This window comes from Mesoplodon densirostris, chromosome X (genome assembly GCF_025265405.1).
Source record: "Mesoplodon densirostris isolate mMesDen1 chromosome X, mMesDen1 primary haplotype, whole genome shotgun sequence".
Classification (NCBI taxonomy): Eukaryota; Metazoa; Chordata; class Mammalia; order Artiodactyla; family Ziphiidae; genus Mesoplodon; species Mesoplodon densirostris.
In genome coordinates, this window is record NC_082681.1 from 41,983,213 (window position 1) to 42,002,930 (window position 19,718).

The window sequence follows — 19,718 nt, forward strand, 5'->3', positions numbered from 1 at the left end:
GAAACTATATGGGACTAAAAATAACTGCATGCATGTGCAGTTGGGGCAAATTCTGGACCCAAAAAGTTACAAAAGATCAAAAAACCCAACTGCCACTTTTGAAGAGCCTGGAGCAAAAACAGGGTGTCAGGAGCAAAAGCAGGGTACTGAGTATGGCCCCTGCACACACCACCAGAGGGGTGGGCAAAACACCTAAGCCACCCCTCTGGCCCGATCCCTGGATGCACCCCTACCCCTGCTGCAGCAGGGGCCCCAAGCCTTGCCTTAAAAAAAAAATCCATGATGGATTTTGGTAAATGCTTTCTTTGCATCTGCTGAGATAGTTACCTGGTAGGCTTATTTATGTTTAAAATTTGTATTTAGGGGGCTTCCCTGGTGGCGCAGTGGTTGAGAGTCCGCCTGCTGATGCGGGGGACACGGGTTCGTGCCTTGGTCCAGTAAGATCCCACGTGCCGCAGAGCGGCTGGGCCCGTGAGCCATGGCCGCTGAGCCTGTGCGTCCGGAGCCTGTGCTCCGCAACAGGAGAGGTCACCACAGTGAGAGGCCCATGAGAGGACCATGAGAGGCCCACGTACCGCAAAAATAAATAAATAAATAAAATTGTATTTAGTCTTTTAATATGGTGAATTATAATTTTGGTTTTCAAATGTCAAACCAACCATGCATTCCTTGCATAAACCCCACTTTGTAAGAACACATTATCCACTTTATATGCCATTGGATCTGATTTGCTAAAATTCTGTTCTTCATTTCTGAATCTATGTTAATGAGCTATAGTTTAATGATTTTTAAAATTTTATCTTTGTCTGGTTTGGGTATTAGGGCGTATTTGTTTCATAAAATTAGCTGGACATCAGCCCTAATGCTTCCATTTTCTAAGTTTATGCAAGATTGATATTGTCTCTTACATAAATGTTTCACATAATTCATCAGTGAAAACTTCTGGACTGGAATTTTTATGTATGTGTGGGAAGAGTTTGATAATTCAATTTCCTTAGTAGATATAGGGCTAGTCATATTTTGCTTCATTTAGTTACTTAGTTAGTTTTAGGTAATGTGTATTTCTCAAGTTATCTGTCCATCTTTCTTCAGTGTTCTTCATTCTGCTGTTAAAAGGCCACCTGGTAAATTGTTCTTTCTTATATTTTGCTTTTCAAATCTACATTTCCCTCCTTTTTATTTCACAATTTCCAGTGCTCTGTTGCGATTCTCTATCTGTTCACTCATTATTAGCAGAGTTCCCTTTAAATCAACAAATATATTTATCCTACCTGCTTTAAATCTTTGTCTAAAAATTCTAACATCTGTGTTATTTCAGAGTTAGTTTTCATTGATTGGTCTTTTTCTTGACCATGGGTCACTTTTACTTGTTACTTCACATGTCTAGTAAGTTTTAATTGCATAGTGGACATTGTAGTTAATATGTACACATACTGGATTCTTTTATATTGTCTAAAAAGTATTGAACTTCTGTTTTAGGAAATAGCTACCTCAGATGAACTAACACTTAAAATTCTGTTTTCCTTTCAAGGGACAGCAGTTAAGTCTATGTTCACTTATTGCAGGCTTCCAGCTGTTCCTTCTTGCTGGGTTGCATAAATCTTCCCCTATACATATAAAGTCCAGGGTCCAACCAAGTATTTGGGCTGCATTTACAAGCAGATTTTTGGTCTCTCCATTCTGTGACTCCCTCCATTCCAGCATATCTCCCATCATTTTCCAGCCATTCTGGCATCCTCAATTCTGTCCTTGACTTCTCAAGCCACTGAGACTTTGTTTTTCTGTCTGGGTTCTTGCCATCCTTTGCCCTGCAGACTGAAGTGCCCACCCAGGAGAAAAGGCACATAAGTGCAAACTTGCCCACTGTATTTCCCTTCTTTAAAAGACTCCTCCTCTCTACTTTTTTCCTACTTTGGCCACTCTCCTGTACTATTACATAGTTGTTATAGTTTGTCCAGAGTGTTTACTTCTTATCTTAAGGAGAGTTAATCTGATAAAAGTCATTCCGCTAATATCAGAAATGAATCCCTCTTGGTCTTTTTACTGCTACAGAAAGCAGCTTTACTATAAAACTATTCCCCTCAAGCTAATGTTATTCAAATAAGCGTTCTGTATAACACTCTTCAATTATTATTAATAGGTGTTTCGTTAGAAGGAAGGAAAGTGGGTTAAATTGTTAAATAGAGCTTGGAAATACAGCACTGCAAAACAAACAAATAGGTTTCTTTACTCCAGGACTTTTAAACATCTTTAGTATGCTAGTGTAACTTCTATATGCCTGAATGGAATATGCTCTTGAGATATTATCCCAAACTTTTTCATATATCATTAGTAATATTCAGTAATTCATTCAAAAATATTCACTGAACCCCAAAGAGTGAAGACTAGGATACGATCACCTTCCTCCTAGTACAATTCCTTTTTGGCCACAATTCACTATCCCTTTTTAATCTTCTGTTTTCAATGTCAGTCACTGATTCATAGTGGCTAGGTTTATGCTATTTAATCATCACCAATACTTACTTTGTAATCATCATATCTATATAATAGGGATGCTGCTGTGGGAAAAGTGAGATGAAAACAGAGATAGACCAATCGTTAACTTAAATGGATTAGATAAAAATACATGAAACACATGAAATTGTATGGTAACTAGCACAGATTAGTCGCCTGATAAATGTTTGGTTCCTTAAGAGTTTTGCATTATTTTACCTACTAAGTCATTGACTGCAAAAAGATTCATCAGAGGTTGGCAGACTACAGCTCTCAGGCCAAATTCAGTCAGATCCCTGTTTTGTATAGTACAAGAGCCAACAATTTTTTACACTATTAAAGGGCTACTTTTAAAAAAGGAGAAAAATATGTGACAGAGACCTTATGAGCCTCACAAAGGCTAAATTATTTACTATATGGATTTTTACAGAAAGTGTTTGCTGATCTCTGAGATACAGTCTAATCCTTAAAGCAATCTAAAATAAGCAGTACAGTGAAATTCATTTTATCTAATTAGATGCTGAGGTACAAGCCCTGTTTTTTTTAAAAAAAAATTAAAATCACGATTTTATTGGTTTTTTAAGGCTCATCTCATATCTTACCTTTTCTCCTTTTATACCACTACAGTCACACTTTGATCCTGGAGAACACCCATAGCAAGCCTATAAGGAAGAGAAAAAGGGAGGAAAATCATTAAATATGAACCTGAAAAACAGACTCTGACTTATAGCTCAAATGAATTCAACAATCCAAACTTGTAAAACAACTACCAGAAAAACATCTGAAAGGATATATACAAAATTGCAAACAATGGTTACCTCTGGGGAATATTTTATCTTTTATTGTATATATTTCTGTTTGAACTTTTCAAAATGAGCAAATACTTATAATTTTAAAGTGAAAAATGTCTTTTTAAAAATGAAAAAGAAATCCATACAACTTCCCTGTAATATGATTTTCAGCTCAAAGGAACCCATTTTCTCTCCTAACATCACTTGTAAGAAATTACCTCTCAATCTATATTAGCAAAGACCTTGGCAACTAGCCAAAGATGCCTGCCACTTAAAGTCCCTTGCTCTTCTGCATTCATGAGCATGAAATATATACTGTCTTTTACCACCTTTCTTTTCTTTGCTTCCACTATTTCATCACTAGTAGCTCAGTCTCTAATAGCTCCAAGCTTTACCACAAAAGTTGTTCCCACAGCCTAGGTGTCCTAAATAGCCACTCGTAACAACTTCTTTCACTCATATGAGGAACTGAGGTACTAGAGCCAGAAAAATATACTCCTCCAAAATAAGAACCTGTAGGACAAGAAGACAATAGATGATGTCTGCCATCCAGACCTATCCTTTACTCTGGCATGAAGCTGAACTGCTTAGAAAAACAAATAGTAATTAGTTTAACATATGTAGATAGCTCAGCATTTATGTACAATAAGGGGTTATGCTTCTCATCAAATAAGAGAAATTTTTATGTGATGTAAATACCAAATAATGTTTATCAGTGTTCAGCCATGGGAGACTATGAATTAAAATGTACCTTAGCCTCCTTCCCAACATTCCACGCTATTCTTTACTCCAATCACTACAAGAGTACCTTCCTCAATCCTTAACAAACTACTAACCTTGTCCTTCTGGTTAGAAATCCTAACCCACTCAGCTGCAACTCGAAGTCACCCTCATACTGAAACTCCTTTTCCTGATTATAACAGCAAACTACAGTGGCTTGATGTTGGGGGAAATCTCTCATGCACATTGCAAAAGACTGTTCCAATAAAAGATGTGAACTTGACATTTCTAATTGAAACTGTTAAATAGCCACTATTTATTATACATAGGTGATTAGGTTATATACTCTGCTTTTAGTACTATATGCCAACTACATTAAGAGTTAAATAGACTTATTTTTATTTTTTAAACATCTTTATTGGAGTATAATTGATTTACAATGGTGTGTTAGTTTCTGCTTTATAACAAAGTGAATCAGCTATACATATACCTATATCCCCATATCTCCTCCCTCTTGCAACTCCCTTCCACCCTCCCTATCCCACCCCTCTAGGTGGACACAAGGCACCGAGCTGATATCCCTGTGCCATGCGGCTTTTTCCCACCAGCTATCTACTTTACATTTGGTGGTGTATATATGTCCATGCCACTCTCTCACTTCAGCCCAGCTTATCCTTCACCCTCCCCATGCCCTCAAGTCCATTCTCTATGTGTGCGTCTTTATTTCTGTCCTACCCCTAGGATCTTCAGAACCATTTTTTTTTTTAGATTCCATATATATGTGTTAGCATATGGTATTTGTTTTTCTCTTTCTGACTTACTTCACTCTGTATGACAGTCTCTAGGTCCATCCACCTCACTACAAATAACTCAGTTTTGTTTCTTTTTCTGGCTGAGAAATATTCCATGGTATATATGTGCCACACCTTCTTTATCCATTCATCTGTCGATGGGCACTTAGGTTGCTTCCATGTCTTGGCTATTGTAAACAGAGCTGGAATAAACATTGTGGTACATGGCACTTTTTGAATTATGGTTTTCTCAGGGTATATGCCTACTAGTGGGATTGCTGGGTTGTATGGAAGTTCTATTTTTAGTTTTTTAAGGAACCTCCATACTGTTCTCCATGGTGGCTGCATCAATTTACATTTCCACCAACAGTGCAAGAGAGTTCCCTTTTCTCCACACCCTCTCCAGCATTTATTGTTTGTAGATATTTGATGATGGCCATTCTGAACCGTGTGAGATGATATCTCATTGTAGTTTTGCTTTCAATTTCTCTAATGATTACTGATGTTGAGCATCCTTTCATTTGTTTGTTGGCAATCTGTATATCTTCTTTGGAGAAATGTCTATTTAGGTCTTCTGCCCATTTTTAATTGGGTTTTTTTTTGATAATGAGCTGCATGAGCTGCTTATATATTTGGAGATTAATCCTTTGACAGTTGTTTCGTTTGCAAACATTTTCTCCAATTCTGAGGGTTGTCTTTTCCTCTTGTTTGTGGTTTCCTTTGCTGTGCAAAAGCTTTTAAATTTCATTAGGTCACATTTGTTCATTTTTGTTTTTATTTCCATTACTCTAGGAGGTGGGCCAAAAAGGATCTTGCTGTGATTTCTGTCACAGAGTGTTCTGCCTATGTTTTCCTCTAAGAGTTTTATAGTGTCTGGCCTTACATTTAGGTCTTTAATCCATTTTCAGTTTATTTTTGTGTATGGTGTTAGGGAGTGTTCTAATTTCATTCTTTTACATGTAGCTGTCCAGTTTTCCCAGCACCACTTTTTGAAGAGGCTATCTTTTCTCCGTTTTATTATCTTGCCTCCTTTATCAAAAATAAGGTGACTATATGTGCGTGGGTTTATCTCTGGGCTTTCTATCCTGTTTCATTGATCTATATTTCTGTTTTTGTGCCAGTACCATACTGTCTTGATTACTGTAGCTTTGTAGTATATAGTCTGAAGTCAGGGAGCCTGATTCCTCTAGTCCTATTTTTCTTTCTCAAGATTGCTTTGGCTATTTAGGCTGTTTTGCATTTCCACACAAATTGTGAAATTTTTTGTTCGAGTTCTGTGAAAAATGCCATTGGTAGTTTGATAGGGATTTCATTGAATCTGTAGATTGCTTTGGGTAGTATATTCATTTTCACAATGTTGAATCTTCCAATCCAGGGACATGGTATATCTCTCCATCTGTTTGTATCATCTTTAATTTCTTTCATCAGTGTCTTATAGTTTTCTGCATAAAAGTCTTTTGTCTATTTAGATAGGATTACTGCTAGGTATTTTATTCTATTTTTGCAATGGTAAATGGGAGTGTTTCCTTAGTTTCTCTTTCAGATTTTTCATCATTAGTGTATAGGAATGAAAGAGATTTCTGTGCATTTATTTTGTATTCTGCAACTTTACCAAATTCATTGATTAGCTCTAGTAGTTTTCTGGTAGCATCTCTAGGATTCTGTATGTATAGAATTATGTCATCTGCAAACAGTGACAGTTTTACTTCTTCTTTCCTGTTTGGATTCCTTTTGTTTCTTTTTCAGCTCAGATTGCTGTGGTTAAAACTTTCAAAACTATGTTGAATAATAGTGGTGAGAGTAGGCAACCATGTCTTGTTCCTGATCTTAGTGGAAATGGTTTCAGTTTTTCACCATTGAGAATGATGTTGGCTATGGGTTTGTCATATATGCCCTTTATTATGTTGAGGTAAGTTCTCTCTATGCCTACTTTCTGGAGAGTTTTTATCATAAATGGGTGTTGAATTTGGTCAAAAGGTTTTTCTGCATCTATTGAGATGATCATATGGTTTTTCTCCTTCAATTTGTTAATATGGTGTATCACATTGATTGATTGCTGTATATTGAAGAATCCTTGCATTCCTGGGATAAACCCCACTTTATCATGGTGGATGATATTTTTAATTTGCTTCTGGATTCTGTTTGCTAGTATTTTGTTGAGGATTTTTACACCTATGTTCATCAGTGTATTGGCCTGTAGTTTTCTTTTTCTATGACAACTCTGTCTGGTTTTGGTGTCAGGGTGATTGTGGCCTCGTACAGTGAGTTTGGGAGTGTTCCTCCCTCTGCTATATTTTGGAAGAGTTTCAGGAGGATAGGTGTTAGCTCTTCTATAAATGTTTGACAGAATTTGCCTGTGAAGCCATCTGGTCCTAGGTTTTGGTTTGTTGGCAGATTTTTAATCACAGTCTCAATTTCAGTGCTTGTGATTGGTCAGTTTATATTTTCTACTTCTTCCTGGTTCAGTCCCAGAAGTTGTGCTTTTCTAAAAATTTGTCCATTTCTTTCAGGTTGTCCATTTTATTGGCATATATTGCTTGTAGTAATCTCTCATGATCCTTTGTATTTCTGCAGTTTCAGTTGTTACTTCTCCTTTTTCACTTCTAATTCTATTGATTGAGTCTTCTCTCTTTTTTCCTTGATGAGCCTGGCTAACAATTTATCCATTTTGTTTATCTTCTCAAAGTACCAGCTTTTAGTTTCATTGATCTTTGCTATTGTTTCCTTCATTTCCTTTTCATTTATTTCTGATCTGATCTTCATGATTTCTTTCCTTCTGCTAACTTTGGAGTTCTTTTGTTCTTCTATCTCTAATTGCTTTAGGTGTAAGTTAGTATGCTTATTTATGATTTTTCTTGTTTCTTGAGGTAGGATTGTATTTCTATAAACTTCCCTCTTAGAACTGCTTTTGCTGCATCCCATAGGTTTTGAGCCGTCATGTTTTCACTGTCATTTGTTTCTAGGTATTTTTTGATTTCCTCTTTGATTTCTTCAGTGATCTCTTCGTTATTTAGTAGCATATTGTTTAGCCTCCATGTGTTTGTATTTTTTATAGTTTTTTTTCCTGTAATTGATATATAGTCTCATAGTGTTTTGGTCAGAAAAGATACTTGATACGCTTTCAATTTTCTCTAAATTTACCGAAGCTTGATTTGTGACCCAAGATATGCTCCATCCTGGAGAATGTTACATGTGCACTTGAGAAAAAAGTGTATTCTGTTATTTTTTTTTATTCTGTTATTTTTTGATGGCATGTTCTATAAATATCAATTAAGTCCATCTTTTTTAATGTATCATTTAAAGCTTGTGTTTCCTTATTTGTTTTCATTTTGATTGATCTGTCCACTGGTGAAAGTAGAGTGTTAAAGTCCCTTACGATTATTGTGTTACTGTCAATTTCCCCTTTTATGGCTGTTAGTGTTTGCCTTATGTATTGAGGTGCTCCTATATTGAGTGCATAAATATTTACAACTGTTATATCTTCTTCTTGGATTGATCCTTTGATCATTACGTAGTGTCCTTCCTTGTCTCTTGTAACATTCTTTATTTTAAAGTCTATTTTGTCTGATATGAGAATTACTACTCCAGCTTTCTTTTGATTTCCATTTGCATGGAATATCTTTTTCCATCCCCTCACTTTCAGTCTGTATGTGTCCCTAGGTCTGAAGTGGGTCTCTTGTAGACAGCGTATATACGGGTCTTGTTTTTGTATCTATTCAGCCAGTCTATGTCTTTTGGTTGGAGCATTTAATCCATTTACATTTAAGGTAATTAGCAATATGTATGTTCCTATTACCATTTTCTTAATTGTTTTGGGTTTGTTTTTATAGATCTTTTCTATTTCTTGTGTTTCTTGCCTAGAGAAGATCCTTCAGCATTTGTTGTAAAGCTGGTTTGGTGGTGTTGAACTCTCTCAGCTTTTGCCTGTCTGTAAAGGTTTTAATTTCTCCGTCAAATCTGAATGAGATCCTTGCTGGGTAGAGTAATCTTGGTTGTAGGTTTTTCTCCTTCATCACTTTAAATATGTTCTGCCACTCCCTTCTGGCTTGTACACTTTCTGCTGAAAGCTCAAATGTTAATCTTATGGTGATTACTTGTATGCTATTTGTTGTTTTTCCCTTGCAGCTTTTAATATTTTTTGTTTGTATTTAATTTTTGATAGTTTTATTAATATGTGTCTTGGCATGTTTCTCCTTGGATTTATCCTGTATGGGACTCTCTGCGCTTCCTGGGCTTGACTATTTCCTTTCCCATGTTAGGGAAGTTCTCAACTATAATCTCTTCAAATATTTTCTCAGTCCCTTTCTTCTTCTCTTCTTCTTCTGGGACCCCTATAATTCAAGTGTTGGTGCATTTAATGTTGTCCCAGAGGTCCCTGAGACCATCCTCAATTCTTTTCATTGTTTTTTTTTTAAATTCTGCTCTGCAGTAGTTATTTCCACTATTTATCTTCCAGGTCACTTATCTGTTCTTCTGCCTCAGTTATTCTGCTATTGTTTCCTTCTAGAAAATTTTTAATTTCATTTTTTGTGTTCTTCATCATTGTTGGTTTGCTCTTTAGTTCTTCTAGGTCCTTGTTAAATGTTTCTTGTATTTTCTCCATTCCATTTCCAAGATTTTGGATCATCTTTACTATCATTACTCTGAATTCTTTTTCTGGTAGACTGCCTATTTCCTCTTCATTTGTTTGGTCTGGTGGGTTTTTACCTTGCTCCTTCATCTGCTGAGTATTTTTCTGTCTTCTCATTTTGCTTAACTTACTTTGTTTGGGGTCTCCTTTTTGCAGGATGCAGGTTCGTAGTTCCCATGGTATTTGGTGTCTGCCCCCAGTTGGTGAGGTTGGTTCAGTGGGTTGTATAGGCTTCCTGGTGGAGGGGACTGCTGCCTGTGCTCTGGTGGATGAGGCTGGTCTTGTCTTTCTGGTGGTCAGGACCCCAGCCAGTAGTGTGTTTGGGGTGTCTGTGAACTTAGTATGATTTTAGGCAGCCTCTCTGCTAATGGGTGGGGTTTTTTTCCTGTCTTGCTAGTTGTTTTGCATGCGTTGTCCAGCACTGTAGCTTGCTTGTCATTGAGTGGAGCTGGTCTTAGCATTGAGATGAGGATCTCTGGGAGAGCTCTTGCCGATTGATATCATGTGGGTGCTGGAGGTCTCTAGTGGTCTAATGTCCTGGACTCGGCCCTCCCACCTTGGAGGCTCAGGCCTGACACCCGGCCAGAGCACTAAGACCCTCTCAGCCACATGGATGAGAGGAACTCTATAGCTCAGATGCTCTCCTCAGAAAGTTCAAGCTTCAGACTCCAACTATGGCACAGACAGCAGCCTACGGCAAGATCAATCCTCCCATATGACCAAGACAACTTCTGGCTTCTTCACGTCTTTGCTTGGAGATGTAGAAAATTCCTTTCCCATTCTCTTGTGTAGCCCGTTATGATGAGTCTTGGAAAGCAGATGAGTGGTTTATTACTGAGGATATTAAAGCACAGGAACCAACAGCCAGATGAAGAGATTCATAGGGTGAGGTCGAGAACAAAGAAACTTCAGTCTTCTTGGAGTTTGGAGCCCAGCATGGTGGCACATGGAGGCATTCTGCTTCACCAACCTGGAAGCTCTAAACAGACTCTTAAGACTTACTCATCAAATATGAAGTGAGTATTACTAGAGGCCAGAAAACCTGTTAGGTGCTAAAAATGAATAAGGCGAGACTCATTCCAACATACATAACTAATTCAACAAATACTTATTGATCACCTGTTATGTGCCAGCAATTTGGCTATGTTAGTTGCACATAGAGATACAAAGACAGTACATCATTGCTCTCTAATGGGAAGGATAATCCCATACACAAAAATTACATTACAGTGTACCAGGAACAGAGGTTAATTTAAGGTATATAATAGTGTTTTGTACAAACATGAATTCTAGATTCCAAAGTAAAACTTACAAATTTTAGAAGATATTGATTCATGAGAATGGTCATATTCATGGAATTAGATTGTGCATGTTATCAACACTCAATTACATGCATTAATGGAGGAGTAAAGGACAGCAATAATATAAAATGACTGTACATCTAAGAACAATTAAAATTGACTTTGAAGTGTATGTCTGCATTTTATACATAAATATATTTGCATAGTGTTTTGGTTTTGTAAGTAAAAGGTGGTGTAACATTCCATTTTCATCTTTCATTAAGAGTTTTTTTAATGTAAGTATTGTATATTATCTGTATCTTACTTATAATATATATATAGTACTATATGTTATATATATATATGGTACTATATGTTACCACTTGTATGTGGAACCTAAAAAGTAACACAAACTAGTGAATATAACAAAAAAAGAAACAGACTCACAGATACAGAAAACAAATTAGTAGCTACCAGTGGCGAGAGAGAAGAGGTGAGGGGCAAGATAGAGATAGGGGATTAAGAGGCACAAGCTACTAAACATAAAATAACTAAGCTACAAGGATATAATGTACAGCAGAGGAAATATAGCCAATATTTTATAATAACTATAAATGGAGTAAAATCTTTAAAAATTGTGAATCACTAGGTTGTACATCTGAAACTTATATAATATTGTAAATCAACTGTATTACAATTAAAAAATTTTTTTAAAGTTTTAAAAGGAGTTCCATGTTTTTAAAATACAAATTAAATTCCTGAAAATAATGCAAAGCAACAGCCTAATAGGATTGATCAATATGGAGAAGATACTATGTAACCTGTCTTTATAAATGTATTTCTGACTTTTCAGTATCCAACAATATCCTCCAACTCCTACTATAATTTACAAACAAACAATAAAACTTTACTCATACATGTCATTTTTGAAGTGATTTTACACAAAGTTTTTCTAAAAATTAGTAATTTCATCTTTTTGCACTTCTTTATTACTTAACATGTAGTTATACTTTAGAGAACTCACTATGTAAAACATTTGGTATCTACAGAAAAATTTGTTTGATTTCAACTTGAAAATTTAATTTATATTTTATTTATTCCACCTAGGTTACGATAATGGCTCCGGTACTAAGTTCAAGAAAAAAAAAAGGCAACTATGATACACAAACCAACCACTAGATGCCATTTTCCATATAGTTATAACCATGATGCCCACAAGGAAACAGCCCCAAGATGACATCTGTTTAATGGAACAATTTGTTTTTTACCAACATCTATTAACACTGATTAGGTGATTAATAAGCATCAAGCACAATATTAGGGCTATAAGTTATACCAAAAAATGTGTGCTGCCTTTAAGGAACTTCCAATCTAGCAAAAAACACACAAACTAGGCCCACCAAACAAATGAAAATAAAACTTAAATACAATGGAATAATGATATAGCAGACAATGGTAACAGAAAGAGCTCTAAGCTACAAGAAATACATCTTGATTTTACCTCAGGAATTGAGTCATTAGATGACTATGGATAAGTCATTCCTATACCCTCGCGCTCAGTTTTCTCTTTGGTAAAATTATAGAGATAGACAATATGATATCTCAGGTAGCATCCAGCTTTTATAGGCTGTGATTCAGTGGGATTTCCCAAGTGAAAACGAGTTTTATAATCAATAATTGTTATCAAAATTAAGAGAGTTCCCTTGAACTTGGGAGTATTCATAACGGCTCTGTAGAGAACGTAAATAACTCCACTTCAATTTCTAAAAATGGGCAGAAATATATCTAGAGGAAAAAATGGCCATGCTAAGCAATAAAATTAAAATACAAATTTTTTGTGAACAAAGAGTCAGGCAAAACAAACATTAAGTACCTCAGTCTAAAGGACTTCTTAAGTACATATGGAAAAAGTACAGTAGGAGATACGTCCAAAAAAAACCTTCAAAAGCTGTGGAAAAACAGTTTCAAAAACTGGAAAAACTTATTTAATTCTACAAAGTCACTGAACACTGTTGAAGCAAGAAAACAGGTGCAACTATAGTAATGTTGTATACTTTTTAGTGGGGGAGAAAATAATAAAAAGTATGAAAAATTTTTTTTATCATGTAGTAAAACACATCATGAAGATACAATAATTAAAACAGTATGGGGGCTTCCCTGGTGGCTCAGTGGTTGAGAGTCTGCCTGCCAATGCGGGGGACATGGGTTCATGCCCCGGTCCAGGAAGATCCCACATGCCGCGGAGTGGCCGGGCCCGTGAGCTGAGCCTGTGCATCTGGAGCCTGTGCTCCACAACAGGAGAGGCCACAACAGTGAGAGGCCCATGTACTAAAAAAAAAAAAAAAAAAAAAAAAAAAAAAAAAAACAGTATGGTATTGCTCAATGAATAGGCAGCTCAATAAACCAAAATACAGTGGCCAGAAACAGATCGACATAAACACACACACACACACACCTACTATAAATATAAGTTGGCATATGAAATAGATATGAAAATATTGTATTGTTCAACATGATACCAGGACAAGTACAGAAAACAATAAAGTTAAATATCAGGCTCCTACAATAAAAAAATACTAGATATAGGACTAAAAGTACAGATAAAAGCAAACTTCTGTATGAATTAGGATCACTTACAGAACCTCACAAAAATTCAGATACTACAACCCCCATCCTAAAGATTTTGTTTCAGTAAGCTTCAGGTTGGCTATCAGAATCTGAAATTTTAATAAACATCTCTAGGTGATTCTGATTCATGTGTTCTAAGATATATACTACAAAATAACAGCACAGGGAAATGATAACCTAATAATGGAGTTAGGTATCCAGACTGATATGCCTACTTAAAAAAAACATTTTATGCTTGAAAAAAATGTAAAAATATCTTAAAAACCTCAAGGAGAGGCACAATAGGATTTATCAGGCTAAAATCTAGGGGGGAAAACCCTTGTAAGCTGACCACTGAAACTACTTTTTACCCGATGGCATTTACAAAACTTGGAGAATTTGAGATTCTTGTTTTACAGTGTAAGGGAGTCACATACAAAATAACCTCAGGGAATTTCAAGAAAAAGATATCTTAGGTCTCAGCAGAGAAATACAAGGGGAAAAGATCCTTGAGAAGCTGTAACCACAAGCTGGCCCTCATACAGATTTGCAGTGCAAATCAGCATTTAGCTGGGTGGTCCACTAACCTCAAAATGTAAATTTGTTCAGAGTGGACTCAAACTGCCTTGACCTCCCAGAGGCTAGGCAGAAATACATATAAATCCTATGTAGAAGAGCATACCTTCATATTAAGCTTCAAAGAATTCCAAAAAATCCTCTTTGAAAGGAAAATAAGCTACCCCATTCAAAAATCACTAAGCATACAAGGAAACAAAATACCATAAGCAAAAAACAGGAGAAACATCTCACAGCAGAAACTACTCAGCAAAGATTCTAATATTAGAATTAGACACAAAATATATAATGACTATTTTTACAATGATGAAAGGTTTTTAACTTGAAGAAAATAAAGGGACCAGGAAATGGTAAAAAAAAAAAAAAAAGAAAACAAAAGAAAAAGAAGAAAAAAGTAACCTAGCTGAATTGAAATATGAATTCTACAAGTAAAAGCTATGAAATTTAAAATTCAATGGATGAGCTTCACAGCAGACTAGATGCAGCTGAAGACAGTTAAAACACTTAGTAAAGTAAAAAGAAATTCTTTATAATGTAACATGGAGATGAAACACATGGGAAATCTAAAAGAATAGTTAAGAGACATGGAAGGAAGAGTGAGGTAGTATAGCAAACAGGTAATTTGAGTTATAGAAGAAGAGGTGAAAGAGCGAATGGGGCAGAGGCAATAGTTAGAGATAATGCTAGAAAGTTTTTAAGAACTAATTTAAAATATCTGTAATTCTAAAAGTCCAGCATATCCAGTGGAAGAAAAAACAAACCCCAAACTGGGTGCAAAATAGTGTAATGTCAGAACATAAAACCAAACCAAAACAAAACAAAACAAAAACAAACAAACAAACAAAAAACCCCATGGCCTTAAAAGTATCAAGAAAGACAAGAGAGACTGTCTTCAAAGGGGTGACAATTAATTTATAGATTAGTTCTCAGAAATTAAACAGAAGACCATGAAATTACATCTTTAATATGCTGAAAGAAAACTTTCAACCTATATTTTTAACCAGTAAAAATACCTTTCAAGAACAAGATAAAAATACAAATATTTTCAGACAAACAAAAACTGTGAAAGTATACCCCCAGCAGGACTTCACAAAAGGAAATTCAAACCTTTCAAATATCTTCTCCTGTATGTGAAAGGAAAAACAAATGAAGTGGAAGGTCTAAAATACAAAAAGGGGGACTTCCCTGATGGTCCAGTAGGTAAGACTCTGTGCTCCCAATGCAGGGGCCCGGGTTCGATCCCTGGATGGGGAACTAGATCCCGCATGCTGCAACTAAGAGTCCACATGCCGCAACTAAAGATTCTGCATGCTGCAACTAAAAAGATTCTGCATGCTGCAAATAAAAGTTCCCACATGCCACAACAAAGATACCACAGAGGGCAATGAAAACCCTGCATGTCACAACTAAGACCCAGTGCAGCCAAATAAATAAATAAATAAATATTTAAAAAATAAAACACAAAAAGGAATTAAGAGAAAAAAGTAATAAATTTGTGGTTGAATTTAAATAAATACTAACTATAAAACACAATTATAAAAATAGGTGCAGGGTTCAAAAATACAGTACTAAAAGGTAATACAATGTAAGTCAGGAGAGGATGCATGAAGTTAAAGTATTCTTCAATCCTTGTAACTGTAAAAAACAAGTATGGGCATTGGTTACTTTAGACGTTGGTAAGATAAGCATAAAACCTAGGAATTCTAAATTCTATGATAAACCTTAAAAGAAGATAAGCAAGGTTTTGCAAATTATTAGAGAAGGACAATACTCAAATCCAAAAGAAGAAGAAAGAGAAGGAGAAAGAAAATGCTATCTTAGAGAAGGCAATACAACTAAAGGAAATATATCAGCAATTATATTAATTGCAATTTAGTATAAAATGACACAGCATGAAAAAATAAATCAGACAAATTTGGAATACGGTACATTAATAAAAAAAACTAGCATGGATTATTTAAAAAGTCAATGCCGGGCTTCCCTGGTGGCGCAGTGGTTGAGAGTCTGCCTGCTGATGCAGGAGACACGGGTTTGTGCCCCGGTCCGGGAAGATCCCACATGTTGTGGAGTGGCTGGGCCCGTGAGCCATGGCCACTGAGCCTGCACGTCCGGAGCCTGTGCTCCACAGCGGGAGAGGCCACAACAGTGAGAGGCCTGCGTACTGCAAACACCAACAACAAAAAAAAAGTCAATGCCATGCCACTTGTAAATGACAGCTTAAGGAACTCCATGAACCAACTCCCTAACGAAACAACAACAAATGATGAAATCTAGAAAAAAAACAAAAATTTAAATCTCTGGATGTTGTCTGAAAAACCTATAGCAAATGAAGAAACACTTACTCAACAAAATTTACTAAATCTCAGTATGAACAGCAAGAATCTATAATAGTAGGGGACTCTAACACCCAAATTTCACCAATGGACAGATCATCCAAAATGAAAATAAATAAGGAAACACAAGCTTTAAATGATACATTAAACAAGATGGACTTAATTGATATTTATAGGACATTCCATCCAAAAACAACAGAATACACTTTCTTCTCAAGTGCTCATGGAACATTCTCCAGGATAGATCATATCCTGGGTCACAAATTAACCCTTGGTAAATTTAAGAAAATTGAAATTGTATCAGGTACCTTTTCCAACCACAACGCTATGAGACTAGATATCAATTACAGGAAAAAGTCTGTAAAAAATACAAACACACGGAGGCTACACAATACACTACTAAATAACCAAGAGATAACTGAAGAAATAAAGAGGAAATCAAAAAATACCTAGAAACAAATGACAATGAAAATACAATAACCAAAACCTATGGGATGCAGCAAAAGCAGTTCTAGGAGGGAAGTTTACAGCAATACAGTCTTACCTCAAGAAACAAGAAACATCCTAAATAAACAACCTAACCTTATACCTAAAGCAATTAGAGAATGAAGAAGAACAACAACAAAAAAACCCCAAAAGTTACCGAAAGGAAAGAAATCATAAAGATCAGACCAGAAATAAATGAAAAAGAAATGAAGGAAACGATTGCAAAGATCAGTAAAACTAAAAGCTGGTTCTTTGAGAAGATAAACAAAACTGATAAACCACTAGCCAGACTCATCAAGAAAAAAAGGGAGAAGACTCAAATCAACAGAATTAGAAATTAAAAAGGAGAAGTAACAACTGAAACTGGAGAAATACAAAGGATCATGAGAGATTACTACAAGCAACTCTATGCCAATAAAATGGACAACCTGGAAGAAATGGACAAATTCTTAGAAAAGCACAACCTTCCAAGACTGAACCAGGAAGAAGTAGAAAATATAAACAGACCCATCACAAGCACTGAAATGGAAACTGTGATTAAAAATCTTCCAACAGGGGCTTCCCTGGTGGCGCAGTGGTTGGGAGTCCGCCTGCCAATGCAGGGGACGTGGGTTCGTGCCCCGGTCCAGGGGATCCCACGTGCCGTGGAGTGGCTGGGCCTGTGGGCCATCGCCGCTGGGCCTCTGGGTCCGGAGCCTGTGTTCCGCAATGGGAGAGGCCACAGCAGTGAGAGGCCCATGTACAGAAAAAAAAAAAAATCTTCCAACAAACAAAAGCCCAGGAACAGATGGCTTCACAGGAGAATTCTTTCAAACATTTAGAGAAGAACTAACACCTATCCTTCTGAAACTCTTCCAAAATGTAGCAGAGGGAGGAACACTCCCAAACTCATTCTATGAAGCCACCATCACCCTGATACGAAAACCAAAGATGTCCCAAAAAAAGAAAACTACAGGCCAATATCACTGATGAACATAGATGCAAAAATCCTCAACAAAACACTAGCAAACAGAAGCCAACAGCACATTAAAAGGATCATACACCATGAAGAAGTGGGGTTTATCCTAGGAAAGCAAGGATTCTTCCATATACGCAAATCAATCAATGTGATACACCATATTAACAAACTGAAGGAGAAATACCATATGATCATCTCAATAGATGCAGAAAAAGCTTTCAATAAAATCAACACCCACATATGATAAAAACAAAATCCAGAAAGTAGGCATAGAAGGAACTTACCTCAACATAATAAAGGCCATATATGACAAACCCAGAGCCAACATCATTCTCAATGGTGAAAAACTGAAACCATTTCCACTAAGATTAGGAACAAGACAAGGTTGCCTGCTCTCACCACTATTATTCAGCATAGTTTTGGAAGTTTTAGCCCTAGCAATCAGAGAAGAAAAAGAAATAAAAGGAATACAAATTAGAGAAGAAAAAGTAAAAGTGTCACTGTTTGCACAGGACATGGTACTATATATTCAGAATCCTAACGATGCTACCATAAAACTACTAGAGCTAATCAATGAATTTAGCAAAGTAGCAGGATACAAAATTAATGCAGAGAAATCTCTTGCATTCCTATACACTAATGATGAAAAACCTGAAAGAGAAATTAAGGAAACACTCCCTTTACCATTGAAACAAAAAGATAAAATACCTAGGAATAAACCTACCTATGGAGACAAAAGACCTGTATGCAGAAAACTGTAAGAGACTGATGAAAGAAATTAAAGATGATACCAACAGATAGAGAGATATACCATGGTTTTGGATTGGAAGAATCAACCTTGTGAAAATGACTATACTACCCAAAGCAATCTACAGATTCAATGCAATCCCTATCAAATTACCAATGGCATTTTTCACAGAACTAAAACAAAAGATTTCACAACTTTATGGAAACAGAAAAGACCCTGAATAGCCAGAGCAAACTTGAGAAAGAAAAACAGAGCTGGAGGAATCAGGCTCCCTGACTTCAGACTATACTACAAACTACAGTAAGCAAAACAGTATGGTACTGGCACAAAAACAGAAATATAGATCAATGGAACAGGATAGGAAGCCCAGAGATAAACCTACACACATATGGTCACCTTATCTTTGATAAAGGAGGCAAGAATATACAATGGAGGAAAGACAGCCTCTTCAATAAATGGTGCTGGGAAAACTGGATAGCTACATGTAAAAGAATGAAATTAGAACACTCCCTAACACTTTACACAAAATTAAACTCAAAATGGATTAAAGACCTAAATGTAAGGCCAAACACTATAAAACTCTTAGAGGAAAACATAGGCAGAACACTCTATGACATAAATCACAGCAAGATCGTTTTTGACCCACCTCTTAGGGAAATGGAAGAAAAATAAATAAATAAGCAAATGGGACCTAGTGAAACTTAAAAGCTTTTGCCCAGTTTGCCCAGTAAAGGAAACCATAAACAAGACGAAAGGACAACCCTCAGAATGGGAGAAAATATTTCCCAATGAAGCAACTGGCAAAGGATTAATCTCCAAAATTTACAAGCAGCTCGTACAGCTCAATATCCAAAAACAAAAAACCCAATCCAAAAATGGGCAGGAGACCTAAATACACATTACTCCACAGAAGATATATAGATTACCAATAAACACATGAAAGGATGCTCAACATCATTAATCATTAGAGAAATGCAAATCAAAACTACAATGAGTTATCACCTCATACCATTCAGAATGGCCATCATCAAAAAATCTACAAAAAATAAATGTTTGAGAGGGTGTGGAGAAAAGGGTACCCTCTTGCACTGTTGGTGAAATGTAAATTGATACAGCCACTATGGAGAACAGTATGGAGGTTCCTTAAAAACTAAAAATAGAATTTCCATACAACCCAGCAATCCCACTACTAGGCGTATACCCTGAGAAAACTATAATTCAAAAAGAGTCACATACCACAATGTTCTTTGCAGCTCTATTTACAATAGCCAGGACATGGAAGCAACCTAAGTGTCCATCGACAGA

The 19,718-nt window shown here is 36.2% G+C and overlaps 1 protein-coding gene across 2 annotated transcripts in view; it reads right to left on the bottom strand.

Moving 5' to 3' along the window:
• The window catches only part of COL4A5 (collagen type IV alpha 5 chain), a 237,857-nt gene that overhangs the window by 127,634 nt on the left and 90,505 nt on the right, over positions 1-19,718 (bottom strand). For both annotated transcript variants that reach the window (XM_060088071.1, XM_060088072.1), the window contains exon 2: positions 3,096-3,155. In XM_060088071.1, the coding sequence (XP_059944054.1) occupies positions 3,096-3,155 (60 nt within the window). The remainder of the gene's footprint in view (positions 1-3,095; positions 3,156-19,718) is intronic.